The 17754-nt window shown below is 38.5% G+C and overlaps 1 protein-coding gene across 1 annotated transcript in view; it reads left to right on the top strand.

Moving 5' to 3' along the window:
* The window catches only part of LOC109938260 (ryanodine receptor 3), a 37491-nt gene that overhangs the window by 15838 nt on the left and 3899 nt on the right, over positions 1–17754 (top strand). Inside the window, exons 4-12 of the mRNA XM_048600439.1 lie at positions 219–261; positions 1101–1228; positions 3328–3388; positions 5703–5849; positions 9613–9747; positions 12021–12177; positions 13411–13475; positions 13880–13980; positions 17596–17647. Of these exons, the coding sequence (XP_048456396.1) occupies positions 219–261; positions 1101–1228; positions 3328–3388; positions 5703–5849; positions 9613–9747; positions 12021–12177; positions 13411–13475; positions 13880–13980; positions 17596–17647 (889 nt within the window). The remainder of the gene's footprint in view (positions 1–218; positions 262–1100; positions 1229–3327; positions 3389–5702; positions 5850–9612; positions 9748–12020; positions 12178–13410; positions 13476–13879; positions 13981–17595; positions 17648–17754) is intronic.

The raw sequence follows: 17754 nt of genomic DNA, 5'->3' as shown, positions 1-17754 counted from the left end.
CATTATGCAGTCCATCTGTTTTCCCTTTACTTACACTCCATTGGGTGTGTGATAGGCAATCAGTTCCATATTGTATGCTGTGGGCCACTGTTTAAACTTTATCATTCATCACGAATAATTGTAATTTATATCTATTAAATTTAAATATATAAAGAATAAGTCAGTAGGTTTTGATCTCTTTGATCTCTCTCTAACAAATGTTCCTACAACTGTTACAGATCCTTCCCTAACAATTATTGGGACAAGTTTGTTAAAAGAAAGGTAAGCATTTAAGGTGTTAACTGAGGCAAGCAGAGTCTGAACCAGAAAATGTCAATGAGAACAATGAATTCAACATCAAACTAAACATGAAATAAACAGAGAGGGATGACATTGAGGGAGAATAATGAGAAAAAATTCAGAAACAAGACGGCATTTTGTAACATTTCCAATGACACTTAAATTCTGTAGGAATGTGTCCCCATATTTATAAAACAAAAAATAGTATTGGTGTATTGTTCGATAGTAATTAATATTTAACAGTCCATTAACAATTTATTTACATTAGAATGGACAATCCCTAACATTTCAAATGATTTTAACATGCATTATCACAATAGTACACAACTTCTGTTTGACCTATGTATATTAGTGCCCATTGTCTCAGTGAGATACTAGCATAGTGCAGCTTCTGAATGAGCAGGACACTCCAAGAATAACTTGCCGATATACACTTTAGTTACATATGGGTGGTTGCTCAACGTCACTGTTGAATTTACACTTTAATAAAGATGAGCACTGAAATCTTCACCGTTATTTTTACTGCAAACACTGTTCAACATCCTTTGCCCTCTTTGTCTTCAACTTCTCCACATTGATATAGCTGGCAACTTAATCTTTTTCCTTCCATCTGAGGACCTTTCTTATTCTTATTTTCCTTGCTCTTCATCAGTGAAATTATTCACCTTCTCCAATTTTTATTTTGTATTCAACAGGTCTGTTCCACCACATTATGAAGTGAACTAGGGCATTTACAATTTTAATTGTAATAGTTTCTGTAGGTTTGTTGAATTTATCATGAGGATGTTTCAGTGTAGCTGTATGACTTTTGTTTTAATTAGGTTATTAACAAATATGGCGATCTTTATGGAGTTGAACGTATTGCTGAGCTTTTGGGCGTGGACAGAAGTGCATTAGATTTTAGTCCCATCAAAAAGCCCCCAGAGCAAGAAGCAACATTGGTATCCTGGTAAGTGATATATGCTGCTATTTTTAGCTCTTAACTCATGGAGAGGAGATCCAAAAAGTGACTTAGCATACAGAACAAATAAACTGTTCTCCTAATTTATCTTTCAAATAATGTGGGAAATCTGTCCAAATGTGATAAATGGAGCAACGCATTAATGTACTTTATTTTCAGTTTTGAACTCTGTTTTAAGCACATGGAAAAGTTGTGTGAAAGGAGATTTTTTTTATCATTCCATAATCTTATCCTAAAGTGAAGTCAGACTGACTGGTGCATTTCAATTGTCCCATGTTACTGTGTTGAACCAATGGATCCAGGCAGCCTGGGATCAATCATTAAGGGATTTTTTTTTGTGAGCAGTAATATTAGACTTGCACTTGTTTTCAGACTTCCCACAAGTTTTGCAAGGCAGGTTTGTGTCAGCAGGAGGTACAAACAGTGCAATGTACTCTACAGCATATCCAGGACCTGTGAGGACAGGACAAGCAACTACAATCAGGCTAAAGAGGTATCAAGGAACAACAGACAGTGTCATCCAGAGACTGCCAGCTTGAATAGTGAAGTAATTATAAAAGCAGGGACTGGCCTGGACTGGTTGGACCAAAGGGACTGTTTAAGTGTTGTGTGACTCTATGGAACCAAAACAAAATAAAAGACACAGAACAGAAAGAAATTGTGATTAACTTGTTAAATACTGATTCAGCTTCATTGGAGTATTGTGCCAATTTTGGCCATTGCATGTTAGGACGACTTTAAAGGGTTCTATAAAAGACTTATGAGAATTGATTGGAGGGTGGCAAGTTTCAGTTAAATGAATAGACTGAAGAAGCTTAGAGTTGGTTTCCTTAGCAGAGAGAAGGTTCAGAGGAGATTTGACAGCAAAGTTTATACTTGAGGGTTCTGGGACAGAGCAAATCAAGATAAATTGTTTCCTGTGGTAACAGGTTGAGAATTATAGGACACAAATTTTAGATGAGTGATAAAGGAACCAAAGGTGACACAAAGATAAACTTCATTATGCAATGAATATATAGGATCTATAATGCACTGTGAGAGAGCATTATGGACTCGGATTCCATTATGGCTTTTAATAATGGCTTTCCATTACGGATTTGGATAAGCGCCTAAAATAAAAACAAAAATGCTATGCTACGGAAATAAAGGAGGGGTGTAGAATAAGTTAAACTGCACTAGCAGGGAGCCAATGTAGACTTGATGAGTCATGTGGCCTCTTTCTCTGCTGTGACCATTCTGTGATTCCCTAAAAAGATATTTATAGTTGAATTGAGCCAGTGATTTAACAAAAATTAGATTTAAAAAGTCACAAAGCATCATTCCATTTTTAAAAACATACAATAATTCAAAGCAGAAGGAACACGACTCTCCTTGCAAAGAAGATAATTTTCAGTACCAGAGAAATTATCTGATAGTACACTACAACTATGTGAAGGATATTTAGGCTGAAAAAACCTTAAGATTTCTGGCAAGTTTAATGTATAAGTACAGGAGTCGTATGATTCAAATGGGAAACCAGTCGGTGGGCTGTCATTTTTGTTCAAAGTGTTCCATATCTAACAGCAGCTTTCAGATTATTATGTTTAACCGTGCATTTGCAGCTTGAAGTAACTGTCAGTTTTGTGCATTAATAGCATTAGTCTCACTACTATTTTCACAGCAAGATCTAACTTAGTGTGGCTTCAAGGCTGGGGAAAGCTACCTTCTGTTCTTGCTCCCAGGCAATCTCCAACCAGTAGTTCTAATATATTAACATCAGATGTGAATTTTAATAAACTGAAAACTGTGTGTGACTGTGCTGTCTTCCATGATCGATTGCTGTTAGGAACGTCCATTGTATGAAACTTTGTGCCAGATGTCCTACATCAGAAATTTACCCCAACAGCAATGCAGATCACATTTATAGCAATTAGTATTATGGATTAATGATCAAGATTGATTTCTTGTGTGGGGAAGCAAAAAGATGCCCTGTGCCCTATCTGGCCTCACCATGAAAACAGAAAATGTTTCTCTTCAAAGAAAATTTACAATTTGATCAAAATTCAAAATACGTTTGAACATTAAAAGTAGTTTTTTTATTTTTGTAGGTTGAGTTCTATTGATAAAAAGTATCATATCTGGAAGCTTGGAGTTGTCTTCACTGACAATGTAAGTTGAAATAAATGCAATCACTCATTTGACATAAGTGTATATGACATAAGCATATATATTTCTATATATGCTCACCTTTCCCACTTAGTGAGTCAAGATACTTACGTACAAGTCTGAATATAATGTTTTTTTATTTCTCTTTACAAACTGAATGCAAAAAAGCTGTGGACCCTGACTTGTGCTCCAGATCTAACTGCAACCTTAACAGGCTAACCCAGTACAGGGACAGTACTGGCATCCACCCAATAATGTGGAAAATTACATTGGAGTAAGTCCTCTCCACAACAGACAGGACAAGTCAAATCTGCCAAATACTATCCCATTAGAAAAATAACAGAATATATCATCTGCAGTATGGTAAAGAGCACTTGCTCAGCAATAACCTGCTCACCAATGCACAGTTTGAGCTCCACCAGGGCTACTTGGCTCCTGACCTCATCATATCTTAGTCCAAATGTGAACAGTGGAGTTGAATTCAAGAAGTCAGCTGAGAGTGACATCGATGTATCATTTGACAGTGTGTAACCTTCAGCAGAGTTTACAAAATTGAATTTAATCAAAACAGTGAGGGGTTAGGGGTGGGGGATTGGGGTGATGGGAGTAGGGGAAGACCAATTCTCCACAGGTTTGAAGCTATAATATTGGCATCAACCCAGCAACGAGGAAGATTGCCCAAATATGTCCTGCCCACAAAAACCAAGACAAATCGAGCCTGACCAATAACTGCCCCATCAGTTTGCTCTCAATCACCAGCAAAGTGAGGAAAAGGTTTGTCAATAGTGCTATCAAGCAGCACTTGCAAAGGAATAATTTGTTCACTGATACTCAGCTTGGGTTCCTCTAGGGGCAATCAGCTCCTGTCCTCATTATTGCCTTGGTCCAAACATGGACAAAAGAGTTAAATTCTGGATGTGAGGTGAGAGTGATAGTCTTTAACATTAAGGTGGCATTTGACAGTGCATGGCAACAAGGATCCTGAACAAAACTGGACCCAGTGGGAATTGGGAGAAGTAACCGTTAGTTGGAATCTTGTCTGGCACAAAGGAAGATGAGAGTGATTTTAGTCATCTTAGAGCCAGAACGTTACTGTAAGAGTTCCTCAGGGTCCTTGTCCTAGCCATCTGCAGCCATTTCATCAGTTACCTTTCCTCCATTATAAGGTCATGTAGGAAGAATTGCTGATGGCTGTACACTGTTCAGCATGTTCACAGCTCCTCAGCTACTAAAGCATTCTATATCCATATGCAGCACACCACGACCACATCTAGGCTTTGAATGATAAGTAGCAAGTAGCATTCATGTCACACAAGTGTCAGTCAATGACTATGCCCAGCAAAAAAAGAAACAGACTATTGCCCCTTGACATTCAATGACATCACCATTGCTAAATCCCCACTGTCAACATAGTGGTGGTTACCATTGACCAGAAACTGAACTGGACTAGCCATCTAACCTTTGCTACAGTGCAAGTCAAAGGCTAGGAATTCTTTGGTGAGTAACTAACCTTCTGTGTCCCCAGTGCCAGTCCATCATCTATCAGTCACAATTGAGAGGAGTGATTGAATGCTAACCACTTGTCTGGATGCATACAGTCCCAACAACACTCTGGAAGCTCAATATCATCCAGGAGAAATAGCCCGCTTGACCCACCTACCAACTTAAATGTTCATGATATATGCCACCAATGCTCAGTGGCCGCAGAGTGTATCATCTACAGGATGCGCTGCATTAACTCACTGGGCTCTGGCAGAATCTTCCAAGTAGACAACCTCAGTAACTGTGAAACACAAGAGACGCTGCCTCATGAGAAAATCATCACCTGCAAATTCCACTTTAAGTCATTGACCATCCTGACTTGGAACTATCTTGTTGTTGCCTCACTGTAGCTGAGTCAGCATCTAAATGGTGATCAAATCCAATCACTTCCTGATGATAGCAAAGTTCTGTGGGCCAATTTCTAGATGAAAAATTTAGATTTGCTGAGGGGAGAAAACAAAGATTTGGTGATTCATCATCCTAGTTCCTGACTTCAGGAAGATATAGAAACTGAACCATTTGTGTTCCACATGTCTGGCAAGAAAATACAGCTGTGACCCAAGGAACTGTGTCATTTCCTTGCAATTGCCAAGGATTGAAATGTGGTAGCAATATTAATGTTAGCATTTCATTAGACAGCAAATCGTGTCTTGTATCCAAGTTGTAGGAATTCTTTTGTAACTTTACACAAATGAAAATAATTTAATTATGGCAATTAATGCTTGCAAAATTTTGTAATTTAGCTAATATTTAATTTTATATTTTCTATTTACAGTCATTCTTGTATCTGGCGTGGTACACCTCCATGTCCATTTTGGGTCACTTCAACAACTTCTTCTTTGCTGCCCACTTATTGGATATTGCTATGGGATTTAAAACACTCCGTACCATATTATCATCTGTAACTCACAATGGCAAGCAGGTGAGAACTTCAGAAAAATCATATCACCTGGTTTGCCTCAAATTGCAAGAAAGGCATTCTGTCCAAATTAGTTGATTTATCCAGAAAGTGTATGGACTCCTATCTATTGCAGATTCTAATATTTGCAAAGGTATTTGAGATTTGGGGGCGGCACAGTGGCTCAGTGGTTAGCACTGCTGCCTCACAGCGCGAGGGACCCAGGTTTGATTCTACCGTCACGCAACTGTATGGAGTTTGCACATTCTCCCCGTGTCTCTTTGGTTTTCCTCCAGGTGCTCCGGTTTCCTCCAACAGTCCAAATTTATGCAGGTTAGGTGGATTAGCTATGCTAAATTGCCCAGTGTCCAGGATGTGCAGGTTATGTGGATGCTCTTCGGAGGGTCAGTGTTGACTCAATGGGCCAAATGGCCTGCTTTCACACTGTAGGAATTCTATGAATGTATGATTATTCATCTTCACTTCTGTATCTGGGAGGCTGTTCCATATTTTGATTATGGAATAAACAGCACTGAAGAAGGCCATTCAGCTGTTTGTGCCAGTTGCTGATATTAACAGTATGTTTATTATCTTGTTACAATATGCAGATTATGGGCAAATACTTAAATATTCAGCGAGCTTAGATAAAGGGACTGTTGAGACACTGGTCGGAAGCAGATAAAAGTTATGCTGCATTCTGCGAATAAACCTAACAAACATCGAGTTTCATACTTCACCAAATTGTTTAGAATCAGTAAAATGTATCTAAGGAAGGATGTGCTGGTGTTAGAGAGAGTTCAGAGGAGGTTTATAAGAATAATCCTGCGAATGAAGGGCTCGTCATGTGAGGACTGGGAGGGGACTCTTGGTCTGCCCTCAATGGAGTTTAGAGGATGAGTGAGATCTCATTGAAATTTACAGAATACTGAGGCCTGTATAGATCGGCCATGGAGAAGATGTTTCCACTAGGGGGGAGACTAGGGCATGAGGGCACAGCCTCAGAGTGAAGGGACAACCCTTTAGAATTGAGATGAAGAGGAATTTCTTCAGACATCTCATTGTTGCAGAGTTGTGGAGGCCACATTAAGACAGAGATAGTTAGGTCCTTGATTAGTAAGGAGATAAAAGGTTATAGGAGAAGGCAGGAAAACGGAGCTGAAAAACATATCAGCCATGATCAAATGGCAGAGCAGACTCAATGGGCTGAATGGTCTAATTCTGGTTCTGTATCTTGTTCTATATCTTACAACAGCTATCTCTTCTGTCAATAGAAGCATTTTGTCCATGTTTATGTTTTCAAAACCTTTAATGGCTTTGAACACCTCTGCTCAATCTCCTTAACCCCAGCTTCTCTAAGAAGAACAAGCTCAGTTTCTCCATTCACTCCATTTAACCGAATATCCCTATTCTTGGTACTATTCTAGTTAATCTCTTTTGTAATCTCCTTTTACAAAGATTGATATCCTTCTTAAAGTGTGATGTTGGGAATGAACACAATACTGAAACTTGTGTCTATGTAGTGATTTATGAAGCTTTAGCATAACTTGTTCTTGTGCTCTTTCGTTTAAGTTTATAAAGCCAAGGACAAAGTATATTTATTCTATAACCTTGTTCTACAACCATTAAAGATTTCAATCCATAAACTTTTAGCTCTCTCTGTTCCTGCATCCCTTTAAATTTCTCCATTTTGTTTATATTGCTGCCTTGAATTCACTTTTTGTAAAAAGCTTCATCTGTCACTCCTCTGCAATAAATATTATTTGGCGTTTTGCTGGTCATTTCACCAGTTGATGTCATTCTGAAGTCTGCAACAATCCTACATAGTATACACTATTGAGTTGTGTTCCATCTGTGAACTTTGAAATTGTATTCTGTGTACCCAAATTCAGGTTATTTAATGTACATCAGGAAGAAAACAGCTTCCGTACTGAGTGTTAGGGGTGCCACGGCATATTTCTTTCCAGCCTAAAAAGGACATGCTGATGGAGGGATGGTTGTTTTTGGGAAAACACAGTTTATATCTACTTCACTGTTGTTCCTTTAATAGATCTTATAAACATAGAAATGTTACAGCACAGAAAGAGGCCATTTAGCTTCATATGTCAGTGCCAGCTGAATAAACTAGCTATCCATTTAGTCACACCTACTTTCCCTACACAGGATCCATAGCCTTGCAGGCAACAATGCTTTAGATGTAGATCAAGATTCCATGTAAACACATTGAGGCTTTCCACTTTAACCTGAAACCAATTTCCTGAAACCAAACACTGTCTGGTGAAAAAACATTTTCTTCATGACCCCTCTAATCCTTCTGGCAATCACCTTAAATCTGTGGCCCATGGTAATTGATCTCTCTGCTCAGGGAAGCTGTGAGATTATACACGTTGGTAGACGATATTTCTAAATGTGACAAGCTTCAGAAACTGAAGCATAAATGGATTTAGGAATCCTAGTTCAAGGTTAGCTTGCAGGTTCAGTTGACAAATGCAAATGTCAGCATTCATTACAAGAGGCTAGGATACAAGAGCAGAGATGTACTGCTAAGGCTGTGTAAGACTCTGGTCAGACTGCATTTGGACTATTGTGAGCAGTTTTGGGCCCCATATCTAAGGAAGGATGTGCTAGTGTTGGGACAGAGTCTGCAGACTGACCTGCCTATAGTTATTTGGCCTATACCTCACAACCTTTTGAATAAATGTTTGCAGACTCTCTCATTTCCTCCCTTCTTGTCATGCTTATTTTGACAATCCTCCTCTTTAACTAGAATGCCTGCATCATCCCCCTCCTTTGACAAGACAGACACAAAATACACATTTAGAACCCTGCCCACACGTTCTGCATCCATGTATAAGTTACTACATACATCTCTAATAGACCCAAACTTCACTGTAGTCATCCACTTGCTCTTAATGTACTGATAAACTATCTTTGGATTTTCCTTAATTTTACTGACCAATATATTTATATAGTAAAAACTGAAAGAGTTGTGGATCCTGTAAATCAGGAACAAAAACAAAGTGCTGGAAAAGCTCAGCAGGTCTGGCAGCATCTGTGAAAGAAAAGTTTCCTCAGTTCTCAGGAAGGGTTACCGGACCCGAAACGTTAACTCTGTTTTTTCCCTTCATAGATGCTGCCAGACCTGCTGAGCTTTTCCAGCAACTTTGTTTTTGTTCCTGAATATATTTACATATCTTCTCTTTGCTTTCTGACTTGGCACTACATATTTCTATACTCCATTAAGCTTCTGAAAAAGTTACATATTTTTTCAAATTGTGATCTGATTCCCTGCTTTGTCTTGCCATGTATACTTCTCTTTCTTTAGGGGACCCTAGATTTGGCAGCACCACTTTTTTTGTGTGTGTGTGTACATGTCTACACTGCACCCATAGCACCTTGCAGTGGAATGCTACCCACTGATTTGTTAGTGATTTTCCTTCAGGTATCTGTGTCCAGTCTATCTTTCCAAATCATCTGTCAGCTTTGTAAGGTTTACCTCCCCATCCCCAATTTATAACTTGTACTCCTGCTTTCTTTTTGTCCCTTTCCATAATGAATGTTAAGTCTGACTGTGGAGGCTGACATTCGAAAGGTTCATTTTTAAAATGAGTACTTGTCAAAATGTAGAGCATGGAAGGTGTAATATGTGATACAGAATGTATATTTCTGCATGTACATTAAGCTAAAGTTCTGGCCAAATTCAAGTTGAGCCTTTCCTCTTGATTTAGTCAAGTACCTAGAGAAAACTGGCATTCCTTCATTTGAAAACGTTGCTTCTTGTTTTGTGCAGCTTGTGCTGACTGTTGGCCTCCTGGCTGTGGTGGTGTACCTGTACACAGTGGTTGCTTTCAATTTCTTCCGCAAATTCTACAACAAGAGTGAGGATGAAGATGAACCAGACATGAAATGCGATGATATGATGACGGTATTTATTTGTGCACTTTGTGGGTGTGGTGAATATTCCATAGAAATCCAATTCCAGGAATCTAATATCTGTGCAGTCAGAACAAAGAGTCACGTTAATTTGTTCACTTATCTGTGATGCACAGAGTGGCATAATTCATCTTTGTGTATATAACAGAACAATTTCTTGAAGGTCTTCCTCTAGTGGCTACCAATTCATTATTGAATTATAAAGAATATCGTTATTACTTAATCTGATTAAGCCTTCTATTGATTTAAGGAAAGACTTGAATTTATGTAGCACCTTTCACAACAGATCATCCAAAGAAACTTACAGACCATAAAAACATTTGACATTTTCAGAAGAAAAGCACAGCTCAGTAGCTCCATTGCTATATAACCTGGATTTACCGGTGAGCAGTCATGTGCACATTTTAACTGCCACTCTGGAATACTAACCTTCTGTTTCCACTTTTTTCTCCCTTTTCTTCCACAAAGCCCCTCCAGGTCGACCATCCTTCTCCTGTTGTCATCCTCCTTTAATTTGTCTCCCTCCTCGGTACTAAATCTTTACCCCAATCTTTCAGTAGTCTTCAAACTTCTTATACTCTGGCTGCAGTTGCAGACTTGACTGCCTCTTACATAAGCTCACTGATTCCTCCTTAGCCTTTCTTTGCATCCTCTGAAAGGCTCATCAAGGTAACTCAATGTTACCTGTTTATGACGAACAACCTGAGTTCTGCTCTTGCCATTTTTCTCCTTGTTCAGGTTGCCCCTTTGGCCTTCTGTTCTGCTTGACATTCATGAAATTGCTTAAGCGTAGCCTGAACTCCAGCTTCAACCTCCGAGTCCCATACTCTCACCCTGGCCATTCCCCATGTACCACTCTTTTCTCTGGTCACTTAGGTTCAAGAGAAACAAACTTAAAATGATTTGGCAGCCAAGTAATTTAGCATTGATTGCCAGATCACAGAAAATATCATTAGGCCCTGAATTTCTAACTGCTTTACTGCAAGCCATTTTCCTGAACCCTTCTCCTCTATCTCGTCTCCTTTGTATCTCTGTCTTGTAAACCACTGATACCCCTCAAGTCCCATTCAAGCTTACCCTGTCTGTGAAAACCACTTCCAGTTCTCTCAATTCCACTTCCACAAACCTGGTGACCCACCAACTTCCCTTCCTAGTCCCCATGTTGACTCATACTAATATTGATTCCCCTGCTCCACTGCTGGGCTTCAAATCTGGCATCGTCCCTGTCCTCAAGTAAAATAAACACATGACTCCTTGCAAAAGTACCGCCCCATCTCCAAATCCCCTTTCCTCTCCAAAGTTCTTGAATATGTTGTTGCCCCTAAATTCTACCCAGAACTCCATATGTGAATCCCTGTAACCAAAACAGCTCCACCAAGATTAAAGTCCCTGTTATCCGAAATTTTCACGCACCTGACAATTGATGGGAGTAGTTTCCTCACTGTGAACTGATCATTCTGTTGCCTTTATCTATCTCTCCTTTTGACGATATCTCACTGACAGACCTTATCAGTGATCCTGGCCATTCATGTAACCAGCAGCCCCCATTACTGGATACTGAGGAGTTTACTGTACTTTCTTCTGGGGGTGGTGGGGTGTTCCTGATGTACACAGGACAGTGGCTTTGAAGATAGTACTCCATATTTTTAAAAAATTCTAACAGCCTGGCCACTGTTACTCACCTGCCCACACCAAACATATTATGTCATGACAGATATGTTGGCTGAGCTTATACAAGCTTAACAGACATTAATTGTTCATATGTAGACAAATTACTAATTTTGGGACCTGCTCACCCTCTGTTATGGTGGAGTTTGGGAAAGTGATGTTCTCGGCAATCTATTTTACATGCCTCTGTGCTGAAAACAGACCTCAAAGGTCTGTAGTATCCAGCCCCTAGACACTAAAGACCTCAAAGGTCTGTAGTATCCAGCCCCTAGACACTAAGTGTCAGTATGCCATTAATCATATGGGACATCACATATAAGACTGATCCTACCCTCATACATCAGATGATCACTGGAAAACAATGAATTAGGGTAGAATCCCACACCCCCAACCCAGAAACAGTAAAGATAACTTAGAATGCCAGCCAGCATCAACTAATTAGTTAACAAAAATCTTTAAAGAACCTTGTTGCTGCAGTACTTATTGAATGGTGAATGACTCATTTTCTACCTTCCAGTCATAATTCAATGCTTCCTGCCTTGGTAACACATTTCAATCTCTGACAATATGTAACATATTGTTGTCTTTGATTTTCAGTGCTACTTGTTTCATATGTATGTGGGTGTCAGAGCTGGAGGTGGCATTGGAGATGAAATTGAAGATCCTGCTGGAGATCCTTTTGAAATGTATCGAATTATCTTTGACATCACATTCTTCTTCTTTGTTATTGTCATCCTACTAGCCATAATTCAGGGTATGTTTTCTTACCATGAAGAAATCTTATTTTTAATACATTCTTTCATCCAAAAGCTTTAGGGCTATTCACTCTTTAATTTCTGAGTTACATGCCAAATATGATAGGTGTCGAATTTTGAGTATTTATGTTCCGGTACCTTGGCTAGATATTCTCTTGGTTGGTCTACATTTAGAATATATCATAGTTTATATATCTCCATATAATGAAAGGAACATACATAATTAGCAAGAGTCCACAAAGGACCATAGGCATCTTCTCCATTACACAGGAAGAAAATTGGTTTTATATAGTTTGAGGAGCATCACTCTACAAGTATGGAGGTAATGCAAAGGGTGTAATAAAGAAAATTACTGGAATAAAACCATAAAATTGCTGGAATTATACCAATTAGGCAAGATTCAAAAGCTAGGTTATTTTTCTCAGAAGAGAAAGACTGAGGGGTGACCTGATAGAGGGTTTTTTGTAACATCATGAAAAGATTTGATAGATTTGACATGAAGAGAGTCTTTCCATTTGAAGACAATACCAGAACTACAGTCTATATAAGATAATCATTAATAAACTCAATAGGGAATTCAGGAAAAGCTCCTGGTTACAATGTGTAGAAGTTGTGGTGAATAAAGTTGGTGTATTTACAGAGAAATTAGGGAAGCACTTGAGGAAGAAAGATGGCAGGAGGCTTGGGTCAAGCATAAATGCCAGCACAGATATTTTGAGTGGATCGTCTGTTTTTGTGCTGTTGTAACACTTTGTAATTTTGTTAGTTTTGACTATATATAATACAGAATGTAGAAAAATTCAATCTGATGACATCTGCAAAAAGTTATTTATATGTAGACAAATAAATAAAATGTTAAATGGTACAGGTACATAGGTAAGTGAACATCCAAATGAATCAGTGATCCTACTTATCATAAAGGGAGTATATTAATTAAAATGCTCGCTACATCTTTCCTGATATTTGTCCTAGAATTGCATAATTCATGGACATGTGCATTTGATAATTAAAAGTAGATAAATTGTTTAAAAGGACAAGAAGGATATAAAACTATGGTTCAAAAATTAATTAAATAATTGGATCAAGAAGGTTTGAAATTTTTTTTAAAATCATAACATTGTTAATATCTCAGCACATTCAATTATGTGTGTGCGTGAGACTTCAGTAACAATGTAGCGAAAAATGCAAACTGCTGAAATATTGCTCACACTAACTCTTTCTGCTCTGGTTAGGTTTGATTATTGATGCTTTTGGTGAGCTGAGAGACCAACAGGAGCAAGTGCGAGAAGACATGGAGGTCTGTTTCTTTTGTAAATCATATTTTGTTTTTATACCCATTTCATTGAATTGATATTGACTCCCATTTTCTGTACCTCAAATCTATTGATTCAAATATCAATCTTGATTAGGATTCCACACTGTGACAGGCTTCTGACCATCCACCAACCCTCTGCCTCAATATTTTGTTCTTTTTCCTGTGCTGAAGTGAGCAGTTTGATGAATATTGGCAAATTTACTTGCTGTTCCTCATGATCTTGTATTGTACTGATACCACGACAGTCAGTCAGTATTTACTGAAATGTTAGATACCCACCAAATGACAATAGGTCCCTCAGAAGTTAAAGAAATGCTAAGTGTTATTTATATTGAAAAGGAGTTAAGGTAATGATTCAAATAAGTTGTTCTTTTATTGATCCCCAGACCAAATGCTTTATTTGTGGAATCGGCAACGATTACTTTGACACTATACCACATGGTTTTGAGATACATACTTTACAAGAACACAACCTTGCAAACTACTTGTGAGTATTCATTTGTTTATTCTGCATGTATGAACTGTGTACGTGAGATGTATATAAGAATCATTGTAAATTAAAGTCAGGTTAAGGTTTGCTTTCGTCTTACTTTCATGACTGGAAACATAACTAAGGAATGAGATTGCTTTAAAAATGAATTATTTTGAGATCCAACAACTAATTGCACATGGTGACTCTGATGATTCAAAGTAGAATATTAGAAGCTGGGGACTTTTATTCCACTTAGGTAAGGATCTATATGACTTAACATTCCATTCTGTAAAGGTTTTAGCATTTCCAGAAATCACCAACTTCTCTCAACATGTCACTCTGAGATAGGAGTGCCAGGAATTATGATGAAAGGTCATTGGCCTGAAATATTAACTGTTTCACATTCCACAGATGCTGTCAGACCTACTGAGTAATTCCAGCAGTCTCTGATTCTATTTCAGATTCCCAGCACCCGCGGTATCTTGCGTTTGTAAATGGGATACTCATCCTGGAAGCATTCTTGGGAGTTCAAATTGTGTCGCATTAAAAATATTATTGCATTCTTTTCCTTCTCAGCAATGGGAATCACTGACTTGGCTGGCAATTATTGCCTGATTTATAGTTGCCTCTGAGAAGTTAGTGGTGGAAATGCTCTTTTACCTGCAACAGGCTAAGTGTTATTGGGAATTCAAGGATTTTGATCCATTGACAATGAAAGGACTGTGAAGCAGGGGAACAATGATTTGTAGATGGTTTTTGGCCCAGGTACTTTCTGCTCCTGTCCTTCTAGGTGTTGCAGATTCCTTGCAGTTGAGTATCATTGCTCACAGTTTTGACACCAGTCACTGTCATATGAGATGTTTCTAGAGGGCCATCTGTCAGCAGGTGACAATGAGAAATTGAGGGCAAGAATGAGGGGAACCTAAAGGTCAGGGACCAGTTGACAAAGAGAAGAACTTGACTTCATCACTAATTGATAGTAACATCAGTAACACTTAGTTACTGCCAGAATTCCCCTACATTCATGAAAAGGTGGTCAGGATCGCCTCTCAAAACTATGAAAAATATCCTCTCTCTCTTGCTTGAACTTAGAATTGGTGCCCGATTATATGTATAGGTGACAACAGGAAGGCTGCATTTGTGCCAATCTGTGTTTAGACTTCACATGTTAAAACTTGCCAGCAAAACCAACATGGACCAAACTGAGAGAAAACAGAAAGTGCATTGAACTTAGTGTTTGGGGGAGCTTGGGCTAAATTCAGCTTACTACTAATATTTCTGACTGGTACAGGTATGAAGGAGTGATCGGTCTATTCCAGTTCCTATTTCTTAGAAAAAACAGTTATCTCATTAAATGTCAATTTTCATAGAATGACTGAATTTACATAATGACAGTAGGCCCCTACTGCATGTGCCAATGAAGGCACTCTCTCTTTGACGCATATCCTTCCTTACGTCACTCGGATGTTCTTGCAGAACTGCTGTTCTGAGTTATCTGGAAATGGTCGGCCACTTGCCAATTTCTCAGTATGCAAGAAATTCCAAGAAACTGGAAGCTGTTTCCTCCAATAAAGCCCTGACCACTCTATCTCCTACTAACCTGCCACCACCACCCCCGACCATTTCCTGGCCTTTCTCACTCCCAACACGCCAACATGGACAAAAACTTGACAGATGGACTGTAATGCAGAAAGTATGAGGTTATATGCATTTTGGTAAGATGAATCAAAGGGCAGACTATTGTTTAAATGGAGAGAGAGACACTCCAAATGAAGTACAGTACAGAGGGATCTGGGTGTCCTTGTCCATAGAACATAAGAAGAGAGCATACAGGTACAACAAGTACTTAAGAAGGTAAATGGAATATTGGCCTTGATTGCTAGGGGGTCATAGTTTAAAAATAAGGAAATCTTGTCATAACTGTGTAGGGTGTTGGTGAGGCTACATCTGGATAACTGTGTACAGTTTTGATATCTGTATTTTTTAAAAAGATATTCTGAAATTAGAGGCAGTTCACAAGGTATTTACTGAGGTGATTCCAGAGATGAAGGGATTGACTTACAAAATACAGCTGAACAGTTTTAGTAATAAGAGTTTAGAAAAATGAAGCATACAAAATTCTGAGCAGGCTTGACAGGTAAATATTTCCACCATTGGAAAAATATAATTCCTCTGGCATTTTGAGCCAGAGGATGTACTTACAAATTAAGGGAACGCTCATTCAAAACTGACATGCAAAGGAATTTCTTCTCCCAGAAGGCAGTGAATGAATGCCTAGAATTCTCTGTCCCAGATTTAGAGTCTCGAATGCTAAAAGTATTTAAAGAGCAAGAAGGTACGTTTTGAAGTATCAGAGAGATGGGTGCTGTGAGGAGCTAGCATGAAAGAGACAGATTGGCCAAGAACTTATTGAATGGCAGGCCTGGTTAGAGGGGCTGAATAGTTTAGTCCTGCTCATATTTCATATGGACATCGAAAGTGAAGGTGAGGATATGGTTGAGCAAATCAGCAGCTGCAAAAATGTTGTGGGAACAGAAGGTCAAAGGTTAGATAATAGGGATTTTGAAAGTGCAGCTATAACAGAATTGGATGATGTTTTCTTTCAAGGGTTGGGTGCAAAAGGAAATGCATTGTAATGGGTAGGCCATGATATTGAACAATTGTGACATCAGAAGCAAATAGTAATTTAACTGAGGCTTACAAGTGTTTTCTCTTTGTCAGGTTCTTCATGATGTACATCATAAAATATTTGTAATGTGCAGACCAAAATAAAATCTCTCCACTGACCCAAGATCTTGCTGATTTCATCCAAATTCCTATAATCTTATTGATTATGGTAGGAAGATAACTGTACATTACAGCACCTACTCCAAAGAATAATGCGTGCAGGGATATTTACCTTACAGATGTATACAGCCTATAGTGTTTCATATTCACAATGTTGAATTGCATATGACAGTATTTTGAGACCTATGTGAAATAACTGAAGTTGCTTTGGCATTTTATTTGTGCGGATTTTCAAATAGTCTTAATATCCAACCAATAGCTACTTCTAGCAAGCTTTCCAAGGAGAAATTGAGGCAGGATTTGGCCAAGACACTAGAGAGGAAAGCTAGTAAGTTTGGGTAAATTAGGGCATTTTTTAGGAATGGCTGATAACACTAGGTAGCTTTGCAAGTGGCTACTAGAAGAAAAGCATCCTTTACCATGCAACAGTATCTTTTTATGTATATATCTTTATATGGAGTAAACTGGTGACAACAGAGACAGCAATTTGATTAGGCGAGGTCCCCCTGATTATCATGCACTTTTCCCGAACATTGCCAAGGGCCTGGATGGCAAAAAATGCTCACTATTATTCCTTGAGAAAGCCCTTGTGTATGTCAAATGTAGTAGAGTTGTAATGTAACTGGTCAACATCCCTTAACCTGAGATTGCCTATCTTGACAATACCCTGCATCTGCAGAAAAGATGGTGATTTTATGAACATAAAATATCAAAATACTAAATGGTGATATTTAATCCTACCCTGAGTTCTCTTGAAAGATTCCTTTCATGATATTGAACAATTGTTACATCAGAAGCAGATGGTAATTTAACTGAGACTTACAAGTGTTTTCTGTTTGTCAGGTTCTTCATGATGTACCTCATAAACAAAGATGAGACTGAACACACTGGTCAGGTAAGGAGCAATATCTTGAAAATGAATCCAAAAAAAACTGTTAATTTTTGTTTGTTCAATCAAGCAACAGAAAGGATATATTTGAGGCTGTAATGGGTTTCAACTAC

The sequence above is a fragment of the Rhincodon typus genome, chromosome 8, assembly GCF_021869965.1.
Source record: "Rhincodon typus isolate 14 chromosome 8, sRhiTyp1.1, whole genome shotgun sequence".
Taxonomy (NCBI): domain Eukaryota; kingdom Metazoa; phylum Chordata; class Chondrichthyes; order Orectolobiformes; family Rhincodontidae; genus Rhincodon; species Rhincodon typus.
Note: the sequence above shows the minus strand (reverse complement) of the source record. Positions and strands in the feature narration are given on the sequence as shown.